General features: G+C 43.6%; 1 protein-coding gene across 1 annotated transcript in view; it reads left to right on the top strand.

Moving 5' to 3' along the window:
- LOC146798487 (calpain-1 catalytic subunit-like) overlaps nucleotides 1–21,246 on the top strand; it is a 224,882-nt gene that overhangs the window by 193,287 nt on the left and 10,349 nt on the right. The window contains exons 10-17 of the mRNA XM_085625759.1: nucleotides 3,776–3,936; nucleotides 4,240–4,412; nucleotides 4,916–4,927; nucleotides 5,570–5,781; nucleotides 17,749–17,788; nucleotides 18,304–18,369; nucleotides 19,054–19,111; nucleotides 19,285–19,349. Of these exons, the coding sequence (XP_085481885.1) occupies nucleotides 3,776–3,936; nucleotides 4,240–4,412; nucleotides 4,916–4,927; nucleotides 5,570–5,781; nucleotides 17,749–17,788; nucleotides 18,304–18,369; nucleotides 19,054–19,111; nucleotides 19,285–19,349 (787 nt within the window). The remainder of the gene's footprint in view (nucleotides 1–3,775; nucleotides 3,937–4,239; nucleotides 4,413–4,915; nucleotides 4,928–5,569; nucleotides 5,782–17,748; nucleotides 17,789–18,303; nucleotides 18,370–19,053; nucleotides 19,112–19,284; nucleotides 19,350–21,246) is intronic.

Genomic DNA, 21,246 nt, shown 5'->3' with positions numbered 1-21,246 from the left:
GAGGTTTCTTCCACTACAAATTGGACAGCAGGTATAAATATTAGACCCTCAGACCCATTCTTCAGTATACTCTTGGACCTGTTGATACTGCAGAAAAAGGGCTACCCTGCTGCTTGAGAGGGCTACCCTGCTGCTTGAGAGGGCTACCCTGCTGCTTGAGAGGGCTACCCTGCTCTCTGAGAAGGAAGACTGGACTTGCACCCATTGTCCCAGACTGAAATGACCCCAATGGTTTGCTGACTGTCCTCCTGCTCTGAGCTACTGGAACACAACAACAAGCTCCAGAGGCCACTCTGGAACTGCCCAGCTCCGCAGCTGTCCTGGACTTGCAACTGGACCTGCCTGAGCCCTGCTGGCCTCTGCAGGAGTGAGTTCCTGATACACAAGAGGTGCCTCTCAGGTCGTGGACCCTTGCTGTGGCATTAGTGGAGCGCCTTAAAGAAGAAAAAAAGATATCCTGAAGTTTTGAGCTCTTCGTGACCTGGCCCGTTCGTGATAACATCTTGCTGCCCATGCGGCCTGCCAACACGAATCTCCGGTGAACCCAAAACCTGCGCTACAGTGATTTCTGGCGACGACAGGCAGCATGAGATCTGCACTTTGCGCCACAGCATAGACAATCTGCTATGATCCCCAGCACAAAGCTCCAGCAACGACCGTCTGTGATTCTCGGCCAGCTCTTTGCACTAGAGATGACCATCTACGACCCTGTCCCTGCACCTCGCGACCTCCTCCACCACAAACAAGACTCTTCACGCTGGGCTTTAGAAGGTGTCTTTTTCAGCAGAAATAACCTGGTCCCCGTAATTCATGCTCCATCATGGTCGGCCTGAATTTGTGCCTTTACCCCGGCCTCACGTGACCAAATAACCGTGAGTGGCGCTTTGTTCTTTTAGACGTTATACTTAACGTAAATCTGTGAGATTGAATATCTCCGGTTCTACTGATTGGATTTTTGTCCTTTTGCTGTAAAATTTATAAAATTTTGCTACATTTGTTCTAAATTGGTGTGGGATTTCTTGTGTTGAATTTTCACTTTGTTACTGTTTGACTGCTGCATAAGTACTTAACACATTGCCTCTAAGTTAAGCCTGACTGTTTTTGTGTCAAGTTTCCAGAAGGTTAAGCACTGGTTAATTTAGTGACTTTTGTGGTTCACCTTGACAAGGATTGTGGCTGTTGCTTGAGTTGGGTTTTACACCCCTCAACCAACAACTCGAAATCTCAGTCACCAATTTTACCTCACAACTGCAGTGTCTGTGCGTCTTTGACACACAAGCCTCACTACTTAACACAAGCCACTAACCAATACACGGACCTCACTGTTAAACACAGCAAGCAGCTTCATCAAACCAATATTCATAATCCAAAAAGCACGGCTAGGCGCAGCACGTACCCACACCCACCATTTAACCATGGTTTAGCCTGATACAACACATACGGCTGCTGCAGGAGAGGTGGGAATGTGAATGAAAAATAAGGTTTGGGAAAAGGTAGGCTGCATGTGGAATAGTGGGTGGAGAATAGAAACTGAAGGAGGAGAACTGAGCCGTGGGAGGTACACAAGCGGTAGTGAAGCAAAGAAGAGGAAATTGTTTTGCAGATGAGAAGAGAGAAGAGAGGTGGCCGCAGTAGAAAAGACCGAGGCAGAAGTGAAACTTTCAGTAGTGGAAGTGATAGGTAGAATAGAAAGCCTCAAGAAAAGAGGTGACACAGTGAATGGAGACCTGCAATAGAAAAATGGAGAGGGCAAAGAAAGCTTGTGAAGGAAGACGACTGGAAGGCCTGCTGAAGGGAAGAGGAACATAGAGCTAAAGAAGGAAAGTTAGGGAGAGAGATATTCCCTTGTTAAAGGAGGGAGAAGAAAATGTGAGAATGGGAGTAGTGGTAAGAGGAAGACGTTAGAACTGTGAAAAGTGAGTTGGCAAAGAAGGAAAAGCTTAAAAAAGAATAAGACCGACATGCTGCAGGAAAGGTAAGAAGTAGACTCAGAAGAGAGATAAAAGGGAAAAGGGGAGATTCAGGATGGCTAATGAGCTGTTCTAAGAACGCTGAAGAGTGATGGCATGGGGAGAAAAGTTGAAGGGGAAGAGATGGCCTGCTGAATGTAAAGCTGCAGAAGGAGAGGTAAGAGTGCATGAGAAAGCTGCAGTAGCGGAAGTAGGAAGAGGGTGTGAAAGCTGCAGGTGGAGAGGTAGGAAAGATGGGAAAGCTCCAGGAGAGGCAAGAAGGGAAAAAGCTGCAAATGGGAATGCTGCAGGAGGAAAGGCAAAGAGAAGGAAGATAGCTGCAGGTAGGGAGGTGAAAGCCAAGCCCAAGATGGCGAGCGTTGGAGACTGAGAATTCTTGAAGGGTCTCATGTCCCAGCTTAAGTCTGAGTTGACTTTGCAGGTATGCGTGAGGTGGTGCACCATGGAGTGGCATGAAGGGTTTAACTCTTAAAGGTTGTTTGGAGGTATTACTATTAAATATCGGGGTGCATGTGTGTGACTTGGGGAGGAATTTAAGAAGTTGTTGCGGTCAGAGATATTGAGAGGTTTTTAGATTAAGGTAGGTTTTAGTGTTTTTGTGAGTTTAGGTAAGGCTACGCATAACCAGACCATCCATCTAAGCAGCGAATATGATTACACCACGCCCCATGTCTGAGGCAGAGGGCGGCTGAAATGTGATGTCACTAAGGTGGCAGTGATCCTTGTACCGGCACAACTGGTGCTGTGTGGATCACGGTTGTTTCTTTGCTTGGGTATGGAAGCAGAGATGGGTTTGAAGTAGTGGAGTAAGGATTCCCCAGTGTGAAAGCTAATTCCTCTTTGCCTGCCCTTCCCCATCAAGCAAAAGAGTATGAACTGTGTATGCTCAGTTAAGGCAACCAGGACAGCAACATCTGCCTGCTAAGGTAGAGTTAATATTGAGCAGACGTTGATATCATATTAATTGCAAAGGTAGTACCCCTGTGTGACAGCGAAAAGAGCAAAATAGTTGGGGATTGTGCAAGGATTTTTAGTCCTTCTGGAAAAATATTTTTAAAAATTTGGGAGCGCTCCCTAATACACTTTTTTGTCCCTTGTCAGTAATTGGTGTCACCGCTAAGAGGCATGCTAGGACCTTACCTCGCCTTATGGACAAAGCATCCCTGAATACAGTGATGCATTTCCCAGTATTACAACAATGACATGAGTAAAAAATGTGTGTGATCCCACACCCCCAAAGACTACCACAGATCCACGTTGCTATAATTTGCCATCTGGGGCCAGTTTTTAGTTATACAACCTGTTTCATCAATGGAGTTCACTTTTATTATCTGTCCCAGTCTGACACTGGATAAGGGTGGGGTGCGGGGGGGGGGGGTCATGGTTCACTTTGGGCAGAGGGTAAGAGCTAGGACTAAAGGGGAAGCACAACTGAGCACTCCTCCATTGTTTGGTTTGGTCTGAAGAGGAGGTTTAAAGGATGTGAAGTTATGACGAATACTAATGTTGGAGAACTACCATTATCCAAGAAATTCTTTCAAGTAGTAAGTTAATACATTAGGAAATAATCTGTGTGTTTTTACAGTTGAACTATGCACACGGAAAAGCATAAAAATACTTAAAAAGCACATTAAACGTGTAGAATTCCATTATAGAATTAAATACTGACTCAAATTAGCATGTAAATTGAGATTACTTTCAGGATTGAGGAAAAACTGACTAATCTGAGATATCCCATTGTGTTGAGAAAGGTTTTAATATGTGCTGTGACCTCTGAGATTTGAGCTGTCGTTTCTATTCATTAGGATGGCGTTTCGAGACTTCCTGCGGGAGTTCACATGGCTGGAAATCTGCAACCTCACCCCAGATGCACTAAAGGCAAGAAAGTACAGAAAGTGGAATACTACGCTGTATGATGGGGGTTGGCGGCGTGGCAGCACTGCTGGTGGCTGCAAAAACCACCCAGGTACTTACCAGTCATTCAAACCAGCCTATAAAGACTGACTCTCTTGCTGTCACAGAACTCTGGTATAGCACACCTGCTTTTAATCAGTCTCTCTCCTTTCAATGAAAATAGTCCACATTCTGTAGTATAGTTGTTCCTGAAGTTCTACAGATATCCCACTCTCAGGGCTTACCTCCCATACTCCATCATGGACCCTTTTCCCGCCAATAGTACAACCTTTTGACCTGGAACCACTCTTGATTTGTTTCTGGTCAACACGGATGGTGGTTTTGACACACGTCTTACTTCTCTTTCCCACTACAGCCACTTTCTGGATCAATCCACAGTTCAAGATCAAGCTGGATGAAGTGGACGACGACGATGAGTATGGCAACGAACGGGGGTGCAGTTTTCTTTTGTCACTAATGCAGAAGAACCGGCGCAAGGAGAAGCGCTTTGGGCGCGACATGGAGACCATTGGCTTTGCTGTGTATGAGGTAAGCCGCATGCAGTGCCTGCAAAATTTCAGCCTACAATGAAGGTATTCCGAAGGTCATCAAGTTAAAATGCACCTATTGACTGTATTATTGCACCAAACCTGAATCTCTTGAACGTGGACATGTTAGCGTGGGTGAAAGTCTTTGAACTGTTTGCAGGTGGAAGACTTGCAAATCCACCTGTTGTCAACAAAAAAGAGCATTTCACCCAAATAACTCTCCATAGGGGTCCCTTATCTAACATTAGCAGAACTGTTTTCAAACCGTGTAACTCCCAGACTCTTACTTTTCTCTCACCAAGCAATAACAAACAGATGGTCTTGAGAAATTATTTGACTTTCTTGTAGGCGGGTTGATTTTCAAGATTATCTTTTCAAGAACTAAATATTGCTCTAAGTTGTCAGTATTGGAAGTCTTGGATTTCTAGACTGTCTGTACCAATCAGCCTGCTTGTCTCTTGTATTCCACTAGAATTCTAAAATAATGTGCATCTTCTGTTTCAGGTCCCACAAGAGGTATGTGGCCAGTTTTCACTACTCTTTAAGTAGACATACACACGCTCCTGGTAAGTATGTTGGTATAGCATGTTGTGAAGCCTGGGAGGGCCGACCTCCCCTTTCCTCGGGTGGTCCTGGGGAAGTGACTGCCTGTTCATCTTTAGAATCCCTGAGGAGCTTGTTGGCTTACGGTTTTGGTCCAAACCTATACATCCTGTCACTACTAGGTGTTGGGTGCAACTATGCTTAAGTGTGAGGGAAGACTGTCAGTGATGGATCTCCTCTGTTAGGCAAGCTTGCTCTGCTGTTTCCTGTGCTTTATTTATCCTGTGTAAGAAACACTTACATCGCTGATGCCTTTGTTCTAGTTATTTTGTTTGAATATACAATTGATGCCTATGCTGTGGCTGTTGTGAGTGAGGGGAACTTGTACCGACACTGTTCATGATGAACCTGCATGTGAGAGACACTTGATTAATGGCTGCCCATAATGTGTATGTTCGATTTGTAGCTGAAGCTTACACTGTTGCAGCCTGTGCTGTATCTGTACCTGTACCTGGCAGTGTGATTGTGGTGAACACATGCCTTGGAGCTGGGCATGATGTGGAGCTTACTCCTTTGATGTTCAGTTGGTCATAATAGTCAATTTGTCTTCTGCAGAATGTTGGACAGTCCGCAGTTCACCTGAAGCGGGAATTCTTCTTGACCAATCGCCCACGGGCACACTCAGAACAGTTCATTAACCAACGAGAAGTGAGCACAAGGTTGAAGCTCCCCCCAGGGGAGTACATTGTGGTGCCATCCACCTTCGAGCCCAACAAGGAGGCTGATTTCATCATAAGAGTCTTCTCCGAGAACAAGCATGGCACAGTGTAAGTCCCATGAGCACTCTGCACTCACTTCTCCATACACTCTCCTTTCAAGTAGCTCCTCCATACTCCTTCTGAGCCTCCACTCCCTCTTGCGGGCATTTGTTATCTGCTTGTAAACGTATCTCCTCCCTTGTGACTCCGGCACTCACATGCGCGTCTGATGTTCAAAGAGTTCTCCTATGGTTATCAGCCCTGCTGGTCATGTGGCTATGGGCCCTCATGGCACTGTATTTTTTTTTGCAGTACATCATGTGTCCCACAGATTTACATCACTGATTTGTTAAAAATTTAGATTATGCGTTGGGCAAGGCTGATTTTGGGATTATGATGATTTTGGATTTGCAATGAGGCTCCTTCTAATAATAACTGTAACTTCGGATGGCACCATGAGCTGATGATCTCCTTAGCGGTCTTTGTCTGCAGCTGGGTTCAGTTGAGCACTTATAGGTTCCTAGAGGAAACCTTTCTGAAAATGTCATGTATGTTTGTTTTTGGCGTGATTTGACTGCTTGCAAGGAGACTTTGAGGTCTTGATTCGTCAACAATAACTTTGAAAATCACTTCGAGGCTGAAGACAAGTTTGCATAGCTAAAAACAGTGTAATTGACTTTTGTTTGTTAATTTATGATTGCCCAAAGGTGCATGCTACTGACCACCCCCATTGCAGTGCTGCCAGACTTAGAATTCAATTTAATTAGCTTTATTATGGGACAGAACTCCAAAGGAGGTCCACATAATTTACAACAACAGATGATAAAATAATGCATTATCCCTATGTACATTCCTAATTAAAAGAATGTAGGTTCTTAAATCCATTGACTCCTTCATGCAAATACAAAAATAACTTTCCTTTGTAAAATGCAACATGCTGAATACCAGCTATAAAAAAAACAAGCATTTGCAATGCAATAGGTCTCGAATTTGCGCGAGTTTGAGCTATTGGCATTGTAAATAACAATGCCTTTTATTTATGTTTTAAAAACAGAAACAAAATAAAAGGCATTGTCATTTACAATGTCAATAGCTCAAACTCACGTAAATGCGAGACCTATTGCATTGCAAATGCTTGTTTAAGTTTCTCATGGAAGCGGACAGGAATCAGCCAAGGGTCGAAAGTTGGGATGCTGTGGCCAGAGTGTCTCTTAGGGGCCTGTTTACTGAATGTGCATGGGGCGCCTTGTGTAGGGGCCAGTGGGACTCTTCTGGCCTACACTGCGTCCGCTGAATCATGAGTTGGTCCTATTCATGAGTAGCCTGTCTGATGCTAATTAGGACTCGAGCTGGTCTGTTGTGTACAGCTGCATGTCTTCGGAGACCACAGGGATGAAGCGCATTTAAAAGCGTATGGAGGGGCACATGGTAAGAAGTAAACATAAATTGTATGAGGCTGAAGGCTGAATATGTTTGAGCAGGGATAATAAAAATAGGAGTCACTGACAGACAGGTTCTAGGCCTGACCCTAAATAACAGCATCCTTTAAAATTGTATTTGCTCAATATCCTGCCCGGAAAATCTTTTGTTTTTCATTCCTGGATAATGACCTTGTCATAATTGCAATTTTTTATGGTCTAGAATGTAATGCGTTTCTTTAAATGTCCACTTAAACTTAAAGGCTTGTAAATAAAGCTGGGTTTTACTTTGGAACAGCGTGGCACCCGGTACTTGGGGTCGAATGTAACTTTTACCGTAATATGAATGCTGTTTTAATTGGTTTAAAAAGACAAGGCAAGGAACACTAATAATAACTATTTGTGTTAGTCATCGGAACGGATGCTGACGTTTCCCTTTTGCCAGTTAAGTTCCTGTGACCTTCTTTCAAACAGTGAACAGTGAGCGGAGGCCACTGGAAGAGAAAATCCCTCGAGCTTTGTTTTACATGTTGACGGCTAAATCTCTGGCCTGGAAGTCGTTGGAAGCTTCTTACGCGCCTCACTACCCGGGGGGTTGCCAGCGTGTTTTTGAAACTCGTGACTTGAACGGTTGCTGTCTTCTCAAGTAAATATTTTTCAAAGCAGTGCCGACTTCTCATCGTTCCCTGCTGGTCCCTTTGCTGAAGCGGATCTCGAAAGCAGTGTTACAGAGTTCATATTGTGTCTGTGCCGAGAGTCTGTTTACTAGCTGGGATTTCCGATAAGGAAATTGAAGGGATGGATTTAAGATGCACATCTGCAGCCAATCGGTTCAATCAGTGCGTCACACTTCGGTGTTCTTTGATGTCTGCTTCTTCCTTTAAAAAACAAGACCAGCCCGGCGGAGCGGAGCGTGGCGCGCGCTTGGGGGCGGGGGAGCGGACCCTTTGAAGTGCTCCCAAAAGGCGGATTGCATGGCGGCACGATGCGCGTGATTGTGCGCGTGCTAGCCATGCAATCCGCTTTTTGGGAGCACTTTTCAAACCCGCTTTCTATAGTCTCGCTGTGCGATCGCTTACGCGATAGCAAGGTCGAGACCTAAAAAACAACAAAAAAACAGCCTGAATAAAATAGCAAAATACAAAGCAACATGAAGGAGCACATTTTGGAAAGCTGCATATTAATATCATGTTACTCAATCTATTCCAGGCACCTATAAAGTACAGACTTATAATAAATTGTATTCATGGACGTGTACTCCAAATTGGTCCATGTGATGCCTACCAAGGTAACAAATAGTTTTGTGCACCCTAAATGCAATTCAAGTTATGGACATTGTGGTGCAGTAGCGAAAATTACGCGACTCTGAACTTCATGCAGGTAATGAAGGGTGCCTACTGGACGGTTGTCTCCATCAATGTTATCAATGTGGCAGATTACGTCAGCTATGAGGAACAGGAGTCTTAGTTGGGTGCTTATTCCAAAGAAAAAGGATTCCATTCTAAATTTTAGAAAAAATCAGATGCTAACAAAGGTGACACACTTCCCAAATCGTAGACACTGTGCCCATGATATGGTGTCATGTCAAGCATTCTCTCATCATCCTGGGAACTGAAAGACTTGTGTACCTCTCTGTTTTCACACAGGTATTTACTTTTGTTTTCCTGTCAGTCCATTTCTCAATTAGAAATGCTAGTTCTTATTTCTGTTTCGGTGCACCTCAATACTCACTTTATGTTGCAGATAAACCGGGTGCACCAGGCCCATTGCAGAAATCCATGCCTTTGCCCATCCATCCCAGGTCGGGGTCCCTGCCCTTTCCCCCTCCCTTGCAATGTCCCACTTGGCCACAAGGAGTCCCAACCACAGCAGGGCCTTCTGATATCTGTTGCCCTCTTGATCGTCATCTGTTTCCTGAAAGCATCTGCTGATGTGCAGTGAACCTTTCACATAAATATGTGTGCTTTGGGCTTTCTCAAGTGCGGCTTAATCGTAAAACATAGCAAGTAGTACTGTCACGGAAAAATAGTATTCTGCTTCAGCCCCGTTAACTTTATTTACTTGGAATGATTTCTACTGGTAAAAGCTCGCGATAACTTCATTGTTTGTCGCCTTTCAGTTGCAACAGAAGTTTCATTCCTCTGCATAGGAGAGTTATGAGATGGTAGTTTATAATGGCACATCTTGAAGTTTGAGAGTGTTTAATATGTGGGATTAATTGAAACTGGGTGTCGTTTTTTGGGCCTGTATACGTTTTAAACCATGCACCCTGCACTTCTCATCAAGTTTGAATTGAAAACAAGTTTTCAGCACACATCCACTCGCCTTCTTGTATAAAATAGTATTGGTATGCATACAGTTGAATGATACACTTTAGGCCCTGGTGACAACACGACGATGTTGCTGCTCCTGAGTTCCAAGAGAAGGGAAATCTTTAAAGGATACAACGCTAAAGCTAATTTCTCCACTACAGAGAAGTGAGCACGCACGTCAATGTGCCTGCTGTGACACAAAACGGACAAAATATGGACCGCTGGTGCCAGGGCACAAAACAGAGCCCGATAGAGACCCGTTTCGAGGCCCCATTTAAATAAGCATTTGCAATGCATTAGGTCTCGCATTTACGCGAGTTTGAGCTATTGACATTGCAAATAACAATGCCAATAGCTTTAACTCGTGTAACTGCGAGACCTATTGCATTGCAAATGCTTGTTAAACATAAATCGTCTGGAGGAGGGGCGCGCTCCCCAAATTCCCTTGAGGTGTTTGAGGCTCTCGCAAAGCTCACTACAGTTCGGGGCTCCTGCTACACTCGTGGTTCTTAATTCGGAGGGAGGTGTGCAGTAGAGATGGAGGGAGAAAGGGTGGTGTGAGGTGGAGAGAGCATGGAGTTAGTAGAACACTAGGAAAATTGAGACTTGAAGAGCGGACGAGCCAGTTGAACAGGAGGAGGAAAATAAAAGGTGACATAAAAAAAGCAGAAAGAATTCACAGAAACTAGAGCCAGAGGTCAGCGGCAAGATGCGGAGAAAAGGCGGGGGAGGAGCTATAGGTAAACTAGTTTGGGGGGGGGGTGGAGAAGATAGGATTAATTTTCAGAGAGTCTTGAGTCATGTCTGAGTTTGGTTAAGGAACACATTGATTGGAAAATACAATTTATTTCAATACTGTTATTTTTCACCTTTTAACGATGTTTAAACTGCAGGAAAGCAATGCTGGGGAAGGGGGGGTGGGGGTCGAGGGTTCTTATAACGTTAATGGCTGTGACTCATGGCTTGGAAATATGCGCGAGGCTGTCAACTGCAATACACAGGCTTATGTGGTCAGTCTGACGGATGGAGCCCAGCCTGCCCTGCGAGGCTGAGCCCCATCCATATCCCGAGTTAACAAGGATGTGATAACAAGCAGGAAGTGGGATAAGGGAGGGGGTGGCAAATGGTGTGCACTTTCGCGGATAGGGTTCAAATGATCAAAGTCAAATAGAGAAATGTCAACAACGCGAGGGGGACGGGGTCCATGCTTTTGGTGTGCACGTGAACGTCTGCTCCTGCGGTGGGGCCCCGCTCTGGAGTTTCTTGTAAAGACACCTGGGAACATTACACTACATGTTGCAGATTCTGACCGGAGGGTCAGCCACATATCTGTGTCATCAAAACACATCAATCCCTCTAATGTAAAACGCGATTTCAAAGCGCAAACAAATGAGAAACGGGGGCTATGGGTAGAATGGATTCTGGTGGCCCTTCTGGCCAAACATGTGAATGGTTAGGAATTACATTGTATGCTTCCCCTCGACCATTCTTCTTTAATGACGTTCACACCTCTTCAGGTACCGATACGCGCTGACTAGATGTAACACGCTTCTAGGCTCCTACGCGGTCCGAATATTGCAAAGGGTACCCACATTTACAGCAATTGATATCCCAATGTGAATTCCGGTGGGCGTGTGATGTATATTGGACGTTGCTATATATATTTGCTGCCTAAATACCCAGGCTATGGGCGCTAACTAAAGCTGACACTGTTTTCCAACTCATTATAAATGCCAATAATTCTTTAAGTATTTCCAGCAAGGATCTCTTTAAATACGGGCTGCACAGCCTGACTACTTGCGCCGACATTAACTACCAACCCATTTCGGGAATGGTAACAAATAAAGGATTTAGAAAGTACATTAAGAGGAAAAAAAATTACACAGGCACACATATATACTCGAACGAAAAAGCGGATATGTTCCAAGCTTGAGTCACAACGAATCGCAGATGAATGCACATTTTGACCGAATCAGCTATACCAAACAACGAGATGATTTAGGATTTTACAAAGACTCACAACTTGCAATGACAACTGTTAACGTTTTAAGAAATTGTGGACTGCTTCCAGAAATACGCCAGGAAGCAGTTTCTCAGACAGTCCATAAAACACGAGTATGTTGAGGATTCTACTTTACATGAGATTAACAGCAGTGATCTGTGCATGACCGGGGTGTGTGGGGGGAGGGGGGCACGAGGGCGGCCCGCGCCCATCGTGCGTACCACCTTAAAGGTGGCCACTCATGCTAGGCTGGGGACGCGGCCAAGGCGCTCACCCAGCTGAAAGCTGCTCGACGAGTACAGCCGCAAACTGCACAGCTTCCGAAGCACCGAGGGCCAAACTTACGTGAACATAACCTACCAAATTGTTATCCTGTGCAAGTATACATCCTTCCGACTCAATTCATTTTTACAAATTATGTTAATCACATCTGCTGGCCTTGCCAGTTCCGAGAAGCGTAAAAAAGCAATGCCTTGAGTACACAACACATACAGATGAGACACGAATGACAGCAGGGTGATTGTGTGTACTTTTAAGAAGTAAAATAGTTCAGACTTCACAATGCACAATGTTTTTCCGGGAAGTCGTAATGACTTGAAATAACAAGACATGCCTGGCGGAGCGTGGCGCGTGCGCGCTTGGGGGCGGGGGAGCGGACCCTTTGAAGTGCTCCCAAAAAGCGGAGTGCATGGCGGCACCATGCGCGTGCTAGCAATGCAATCCGCTTTTTGGGAGCACTTTGAAAAGCCCTTTTACAATAGTCTTGCTTTGCGATCGCTTACGCGATAGCAAGGCGAGACCTAAAAACTGCCGATGCTCTTCACTGGTGAGACCTGGCCCTCTTAAAGCCCTGGCTGTAGCGTATATGTTTGTGGGAGGCTGTGTGGGTGTGTGTGTGTCTGTGTGTGTGTGTGGGAGGCTCTGTGTGGGGGTAACTGTGTGTAGAATGCTCTGTGTGGTGGGGGTAACTCTGTGTGTAGGTTGCTGTGTGTGTAGGTGGCTCTGTGTGTGTAGGTGGCTCTGTATGTGTGGGTGGCTCTGTGTATGGCTCTGTGTGGGTGCAAATGCAATAGGTCTCGCATTGGAGAGTGATTAAGCTATTGACATTGTCAATAACAATGCCGTTTCTTTAAATGTTTTAAAAACAAAAACATACAAGAATGTCATAAGCAATGCCAACAGCTCTAACTTTAACAATGCCGAGACCATTGCATTGTAAATGCTTATCTTTTCAAGGAGGCCGTTTACATTCAATGAGAGAATATTGAGTCACCCCGCAGAGTTTGGTGAGTGGGGGGGTCTGTCAATAGGCCATAGGCGTGGTCCTATCTATGGGAATGCTCTAGAGTCGAGTGTGCATGCGATGCTCTAGCTGTTGGGACCATGTCCTCCACCGGTCTCAGCGGGCTCCATGGGTTCGCCTCGTTCCGGGACTCACTTTAGCACATCAGGTCCTGGGGAAAGGTTCCAGCGTCAGCAGATGTCTGTGCGATGGCTCGGACCTCCTTTACTGAGCGGCGGCCATGCTTGGCTTTCAAGCCACGCCTCTCTTTCCTTATTGTTGACCTGGCTGCTGTTAGTAAATATTCTTCTTAAGCATTTTTTCCACCTCACAAATGATGAACTATTTGAAAGTGTTTTAAAAAGAATCCCCTTTCAGAAGAATCTCACTGGTGGAGTAAAATCTAGTAGTTTGTAAATGATGAGCTGCCTGTTTGAGCAAGTTTGATGGTTATGCAAAGTGACCTTCGAAATAGACAGATCTTTAGTGAGACACAGAGTCTTTATTCTCATGAACCTTGTACTATGTTACATAACTCTAAATTGCCCATAATAATGTATCCTTCTTCCTTTCAAAACACTAACTGATTTTTTTTTCATCAGTCCAGTTTGCAAAATTTTTGCCTAATCCACTTTCTCCAATAGGAGGATCACATCAGTCAAGATTTAAAAAGAGCTCCTCGTTATAAACGTGACCGCACTGTTGAGATTATAAAGTATTTGGCTACCATGGTGCTTTTCATACATGTTTAAACAACCAACCAAAACATAGCAAGGGGCCGAGTGCATTCTATCACCATTTGCTTTGCCCCACCTCCTGTCTATCTTCTCTTTGTGTTGGAGGAAACCACCCCACACAATCGCACAGTAGAGGGCTGGCCGAGGTGCAACTTTAATAAATTGTAATAAAACCTTTGGGCAATATTCAGGAGTATTTCACTAACCTCCGTCTAACTTATCTCCATGCCCACATATGCTAGAAAGTGAACCAGAATTAAGAAACATCAGTCACCATTTTAGAAGTTAGTCACATAAACGATGCATTTAAAATTGACATTGAGGCGGTAGCCATACTTTGCTTTGCATCTCTCATAGTCACGTTTTCAGGTTTAGGTTTAAAATAAAACTGTTAGTGATATTCCAGTGCCAAGAAAAATGATGTCTTTCCACTTTTAAACCATTGTAAATTATTTTCAGTAATTTAGTTATAGGGGGTCACTTAGTCTTATGAAGTCTTCTGTGTGCACATGGGCATAGCCTACAAGTGACATCTCCTGTCATCTGCTGCCCTGCTGTGACGGGGGCTGCAGCCGTTCATTTATCATGGTGGAGTACAGTTGCATCATTGATGTGCTCAATTAGAAGAGATGGCATGGCTCAAAACAGTCCTTGTCTCAACAGTGACACCTGGACCTGTTGTCATGATGGGATATCGGCTTATGTTACAGCATCATTCAGAATGGCAGAGGCCTAGTACTGCCCCTTCTGTAGTTCTAGATGAGGAAGAGAAAGCATGGTGGAGTTCGGTAAATGAGCTACTAGAATGCAGGCCTTGAAAGTCCTTGTGACCTATTTATCAACTGTTTTATTGGTTTACAAGTGACAAACATTGGGAAACATTGAAAGGTGTGCAGAATGTGTTCATTCATGGTCTTCAGTAGAATGTCTTCTAGAATGCAGAGGCCCAAGAAGCTGATTTAGAGTAGCTACAAAATAATGCTTTAAGCTGTTGGTGCCCGGAATATCACGTACATTTCTACCCTTTAATGGCAAGACTTTGTTTGCGTCATCAACTTGCAATGTTTTTGAAGAATGTCAAAAAGTGTAGTACTCGTACAAGTCCATGTGTTCTACACCTCTCAGCAAAATAGGGCAATTAACTACTTTCACTGGCTTTGAAAGCTCAGGCAAGCTTGGAGACAGACTTCTAACATAACCTGCTCATTCTGAAGATGTGGAAGACATCCTTCAGGGATCTCTCGACTTTTCCTTTCCATTGATCAGGAGTTTACGTCATCAGTGGGGGGTGGTGGGGGGGGTGACTTTCTGTTTTTTTTAAACTTGTGATTTTCCATCTCCTAAGACCGGCGAGTTGGGGAGTTAATGTTGATGAAAGGTCACTCTTGGAACTTTTCAGCTTTACCCAATCTTCCCCTGGAAAACAAGAGTTTTCTCCAAGGCTGAAAACACTTGCATAACTACTGATGTTTATAGTTAAAGGAACTAGTGAGAAAACCCTCCCCTGTACATATCTCACTTCTGTAATAAGTGTTTTCATCGGACTGTCTCTTGTGTATTCTATCATACTAAGAATAAAAGGAAATGGGTAAGACATGAGAATATAGAGTCTCCGTAGGTTACCGGCAAACTTTAGAAACACTTTATTAGTCTTCAATGAGTGATCATATGATCCAGAAACAATATGTTCACGGTCATAGTATCTTCAATCCTTAAACCAGTTCAGCTCTTCCTTCACAGCATATTAAGTATCTACCAAGAAATAAGTCAAATTTCAAACAAGGCCGCCTTATAAGTTTATGAACTCTAAGTTTGGTGGAACACGTAAAAAATCAAAAGTAATAACAAGGTAAACAAGAGGGTTGGAGAAAAGGTCTCGGGTCCCGGTGAAGCAGTTCAGTTAGTAACATAGTTCTTAAAGTGTATAGTCCTCACAGTTCCAGAAATATTACCCGAGACCTGATTAGAAAAACATTTAGAAAAGGATATATTCTCATACCAACATTTAGTTTCATTGGAAAAGGCACAAAATAACATGGACTCCAATCCGCTACAAAATGTAATTGAACAAGGACTCTGAACTCCTGGAAGCAGATCTGGAAAAGCATTGCTCGTCTAAGAAGGCCAAACAAGGAGTGCATAGCACTGGGAGGCAAGAAGTTTTTTCTTCCTCTTTACTTTCGCGATCAATTTCAGTAGACAACCAGATCACTGACTTGTATATTACTTCAAAGTGGTGGGAAGTGCCAAAACAGAAATTCAGAAGGCCTTTACTTTGTTGTTTTTTGTATTAATTCAAGTTGTCTTGAAATGGAGTAACTCCTCCAATTGTATAATGTCAAATGATGGAATGCCCACAGGTTTTTGAGATCTCATCAGTCATTTCCGATTAAGGTAATAATCCCAATTATCATTTAGATCTATATTAATCCCAACCTCCCTAATGCTATTACTCTACGTCTTTTTTTTTTCTCTGTCTGAAATGCAGACACTCGATGGGCATCAGGAATGTGCAAGGCCTGTATGACCTGAACTTGTGGACACATTTTTTTAGATCTATCTCTGTGGCTAATTCTGGAGCTTTTGCATGATGAAGACTGTTAGTCATATGTAAGCCTTCAAGATGCATTTCATATTCCATCGAGAAAGAGCATTGACATAAACAGCCGCACTTTCTAAATATGTGCTTGTAAGTCAGCATCAACTCGGTTTCAAGGGTATGCACAAACATTCTCATAGTATTGGCCTTACCTTTTCATCTATGCCCCTACCTGAGTGACTTTCTGAAAGGAGCACACACTCCAGTGGAATTGGCAAAAACATCTATTGTTGTTGGGACACATTCTTTCTAGACTTGATAGATTTCCCCATAAACATCAAGTCTCAGCTAGCCCTCCTCCAAGGTCTTAAGTTTGTAGGGTTTCTTTCTGCCGTGTGTTTCACAGGCGTTTTGGGTCTCTTGACCTCTTGCATTCATGTGCATCCTCTAGCCAATGTAACAGCATCTGGCTCTTCCTTGGTTTCAGCTGCATCGGCTTCTGCAAAACAACATTCTCATATCGAGGTTTTTTTTTTTCTCCTTATGAATTTAGATATCAACCTTCCTCATGGGTCATTCCTTTCTACAACATATCTGACCCATCTCTGTACAGTTTTGGTGCTTACTCCCAGGACCTCTGGACTCTCAGATTGCGGTCAGCCCAAGAAAAAATAAACCAAGTATAGTTTAAAGCTGTTACTCTGGTTTTAAAGTGATTTTTCCGCTTTTACAGTTTAGAGTTGTCCAAGCCTTTAAAGACAACCCAGAAGTACTGTTCTCTGGGGAAAAATAAGTGCAGAGATAAATCCTACTCCTTGAGCTTATTAGCTGACCAGATCTGCGATTGGGGCTCCAAAACCTTTTTCTCGAAGGGTTTCATCTGGAAGAAAAACATATCCAAGCACTGCCAATGTCATATCCATCATGTGATCACTTAGCCCACCTTCAGGAATTGGAATATCTTCCAATAGGCCTCTGTGTACTATATCTGGTTGCAAGAAAGTGTTCCCTAGGGAATGCACACCATCCAATATTAGCTAGGAAAATTCCTCTAAGCCTCTCTTTCAACACCCTTATCTATAGTAATTCCTGGAAAGTCAGTAATGATGACAACTTCCTACTTGCCAAGACCGATTAGTCTGGGTTATTGTGCTCTCAGTAACCCCTTGTTTGAACTTGGTCTTCAATTTCAGCGATCGTGAGTGTTTCTCCATTCTACCTTACCATTGCTGACCTTATGAGCCCAGTTCATGAGAAACTCAATTATGCTCGTCTGGACTAGTCAAAAACTCACATTACAATCAAGGAGAAGCCCGGAAAGAATGTACATTCATGGCACATCTAGCTAGTTCCTTTAAACATCCTTGGCAAATCTGATGTTCTAGCTCTATCATTTCTATTTTTGTTGAACTTGTGTGCTTGCCAAAACAAGCACACTTTGTAGCATTGATTTAATCCCATCTTGTATTGTGTGTTCCTGCAGACTGCCTTATTAGAAAATCAATCTGAAGACTGGTTTGTGCTTGTGGAGTATCTCGGAATTGGATTCAGTCGTCTATATAACACTGTACATCATTTTCCAAACTGTAAATGGCATATGCTCAATGTGCCTTTTTATATACTATGTTTCAGTGAATTGGTCTTGCAATAAGCTTATAAGGATCCTGCAATTTCAGTTGTACTCATTTACACCCTGAACTCCATATCACTTTTTGTTTGTATGTTTTCTTTTACCTTTCTTTACAGGGTGATGGATGATCAGATTTCAGCAGATCTCCCAGATGAGGTAAGGACCACCATCTGGCCGTTCTCCCTGTTATGTCCCTTTCCATCCCAACACTTAGCCTTGGGTTTGGGTAATATGGCAGAAATTAAAAGCAATTTGTGAGGCAGCTTGTGAGATAGGTGGAATCTTGGGTTGATGCCTCACATCACATCTTGCTTTGGAAATGCCAACGAAAACTTGGGAAGAAATCTAATTCATTGGCCTTCGTAACTACGGCTAATCGGTTTTCCTTTGATCTTGCAAGATGCTTTTCACACATCATTTTACATCCAGCAATAAACAAAATGTTAATACAAACAGTCAAATATAACATGGTTTCACACAGGACCCTTTTCGCGTTCAGACCCACAGCTTTACTTTTACTAGGCTTTCATATCAATGTCCCCTTTGCTAGAGTTTCTGAGCTTGTTACAAGGATTGGATTGTCTGGGACAGACCCCCGCCTTCAGATGGAAGTAACGATGACTAAGAACCGCCCAATCAAATTGACTGCTTTCTTTTTTTCTTTCTCGTAGGTGATGCTGTCAGAACAGGAGATTGACGCTGCATTCAAGAATCTTTTCAGGCAGTTGGCTGGTCCTGTAAGTGAAGGCTGCCTTGTACTGGGAAGTTGCTTTGATCATGGTATGAGCGTGGTTTACAAATTTGTCTTTCCTGAGGAATCATCCACCCCCTGTTGTTGCTCTAAGCATGACTGAAGAACAGATGAGGGATCTTAATCCCTGGCTTATCCCAGGCACTGTGAGGGGATGAGCAGTAGATTCAGACTTTGAGATATTAACCATTCTGCTGCAGTACTGGAACCCACTCACACCTCTACAGTAACACATCTATCTTAGCATGCAGGAAGCAACATCCCTACCACTTTAATACAGCTGACCTCCGCCCGTATATACAGTATCACTGCCATTCTCAACACCAAACCCACATATAAACCGTCAAGGAACCTCAATTTTGAGCTGCATAATCTCTGCTCTTCTAGTCATATCATAAGTTCTGATGTCTTCTTTTGTGACATAGTTGAGGCCAGCTCTCTTGTATTGCAGCATACTCTCAGATGATACTGTACTTGAGTATGCGCTTTGCCATGATCTGCAGAACCGAACAATGCGAATGCTGGCAAAGTAACCTAGGAATAGAGTATGACACCAAGTACAGCCTTCCCTCTAGTTCTGACTCACATGGCTCTTAAAGTCTCCATCTTAACCCTAATGCTTGTTTGTAAAGTGTGCCCTTTATTTTTGTCTTTTATTTTTCCTGTGCAGGACTTGGAAGTCAGTGTGAAGGAGCTTCAAACCATTCTCAACAAGATTGTAGGGAAACGTAAGTGGCGATCTCTCTTACTGGAGGATGAAGCTATGGTATCCAACCTTGCTGGCTGAGGATTAGACCCTGTCCTTGATTATGCATCCGTCATCTTTGACACTGGTTTGCCTAGGTGATCATCACCATCATCCAAGACTAATGGCTGCAACTTTTTTATCTTTTCATTACAGACCAAGACCTCCGAACAAAAGGCTTTAGTATGGAGGCATGCCGAAGCATGGTCAACCTCATGGATGTATCCTTCCTTAAGACTTCCCTGACCCTGTACTGACAACGGTGCCTAAATCTCCACCTATTCTCTGCTCTTGCATGCAATAAGGGTGAGATCCGGTATTTGCCATTTACCCTCCCAGAGTCACTTGTATTTGTTTAAAACCCCAGGTATGGGCATTGTTTATGCATCTTGCTGGTAATGGCTAATTGCGATAATTAACCTGACTCTTTAAAGTTGATATGTAGGTTATCTTATTTGGGCCTTATGACTAAAAATTACATTCTTAACTTCCTCCTTTGACACAACATCAGATCATTTGAGAATCCCATCTCCTCAGGCCTTGACTGGCAGGCAATTGTGATGAAGGCATTGACTCATTCCAGATTTTTTTAAAGCCTTTACCATGTTCATGTTTGACATCATCTTGCTTCAGGCACATTGCGCCTTGGACCATACTGCTATTATGTCCATAGGTTGAAATGATTGCAAGGTTGTTAGGGAGTACTGTTGATCAAAGCTACAGATTTGAGCACAAGGGAAGACAGGGCAGAAATAGTTGAAATGGAATCCGGATAGAAGGTGACTCCATCTAGAATAAGAAGCGTGCCCTGGGAACTTTTTTTTAAATGGAAGAGCTAGAACCGTAGACAAATGAGTTTGCCTGAAGAACAAGTGCAAGGGATATGTCATGAATTAAAGCAAGGGAAGAACTTAGAGTAATGCAATTAACAGTAAGTATTTGAAACATTACCCTTTCGACCAGCCTTGCTCATATTCCCATTACTATCCTAGCAAAACGAACCAGAATAACTGAAATTTGAATGCTTAGATTTTAATAATCACACCTTGACCCCCTAATCATTTTCAAAAGTGGACAGTGGAGCCCATGTAGCTACGTCTACAAATCTCTACTGTGGATGCGCCAGAATTTTTTGCCAAAAAGGCTGGCATTCCTCTGGTTGATCTGCCCTGAACTCCCAAAGGGGAAGGAAATCTGGTAGTCTTACAGCCCAAAGTAATCAGAGACCTAATCCATTTGCTAAGGGTTTGCATTGAAGGTTTGGTCTGTGTTTGGCTGGCCCAAAGTTCACAAACTGGGAGGGTGAAACCCTGACACTCTGTCCGGACAACAGAAGACTGCTCTTTTCCATCTAGAGAATTTAGATTCCTTTCCACTGAATTCGTAGGAGAGGAAAAAACACGAAGAACTATCGCCTGATCCCTGCGGAATGCAGAGTTTACGCTGGGCACAAAGGAGGGACCTAGAAATAATTTAGTCATTAAAATCCCTAAGAACCGGTTGTTTATAAGACTAGGTGATGTAAAGGCCATAAGGTCCGCCTCCATCTTGAGCAGGCCGAGGCTCCATTTTCTGTATTTTTGCAGAATCATCAACATGTCAGTCTTTGTGGGAACCTTCGGTCCTAATGAAATGCCGTCCTAGAGGAAGGGCAGAAATTGAACAAAATCTGCCTTCTGCTGAAGTAAATCTTTTGATCCACACCATTTACTGAGAGTACGGAGAGGAAGTAAAGAGATCCATTTTCAGATGCTTCCACATTTGTCATATCTGATGAAAAGATAAGACTGCTTAGGAGGAAGTCTAGCAAAGAAGGGCTCAACCTGCTCAGCTTGTTTGTATTTGATAACCCCTGAATGAGAATGGCCGAAGATTGATATTACAGTTTTCTCTGCCCGGTCGAATTTCTCATCTGATATTTGGGACCAAGAAACCAACCTCGTTTCTCCCCGTCTCACTAAATATGACTTCCTCATGTAGTCTTTCCTGACTAATGCCACCTTGCCCTTCAATAGGTGAGAGAACTGAGAAAGTGCTGAGTGAATGGCTTCCAACTCTGGCCAACAGGACGACCTGGCGCGTTGAAACAAAGGCCACAGGCCCGGATTCTGATAAGAA

The sequence above is a fragment of the Triturus cristatus genome, chromosome 9, assembly GCF_964204655.1.
Source record: "Triturus cristatus chromosome 9, aTriCri1.1, whole genome shotgun sequence".
Classification (NCBI taxonomy): domain Eukaryota; kingdom Metazoa; phylum Chordata; class Amphibia; order Caudata; family Salamandridae; genus Triturus; species Triturus cristatus.
This window is presented reverse-complemented; position numbering and strand designations above follow the sequence as displayed.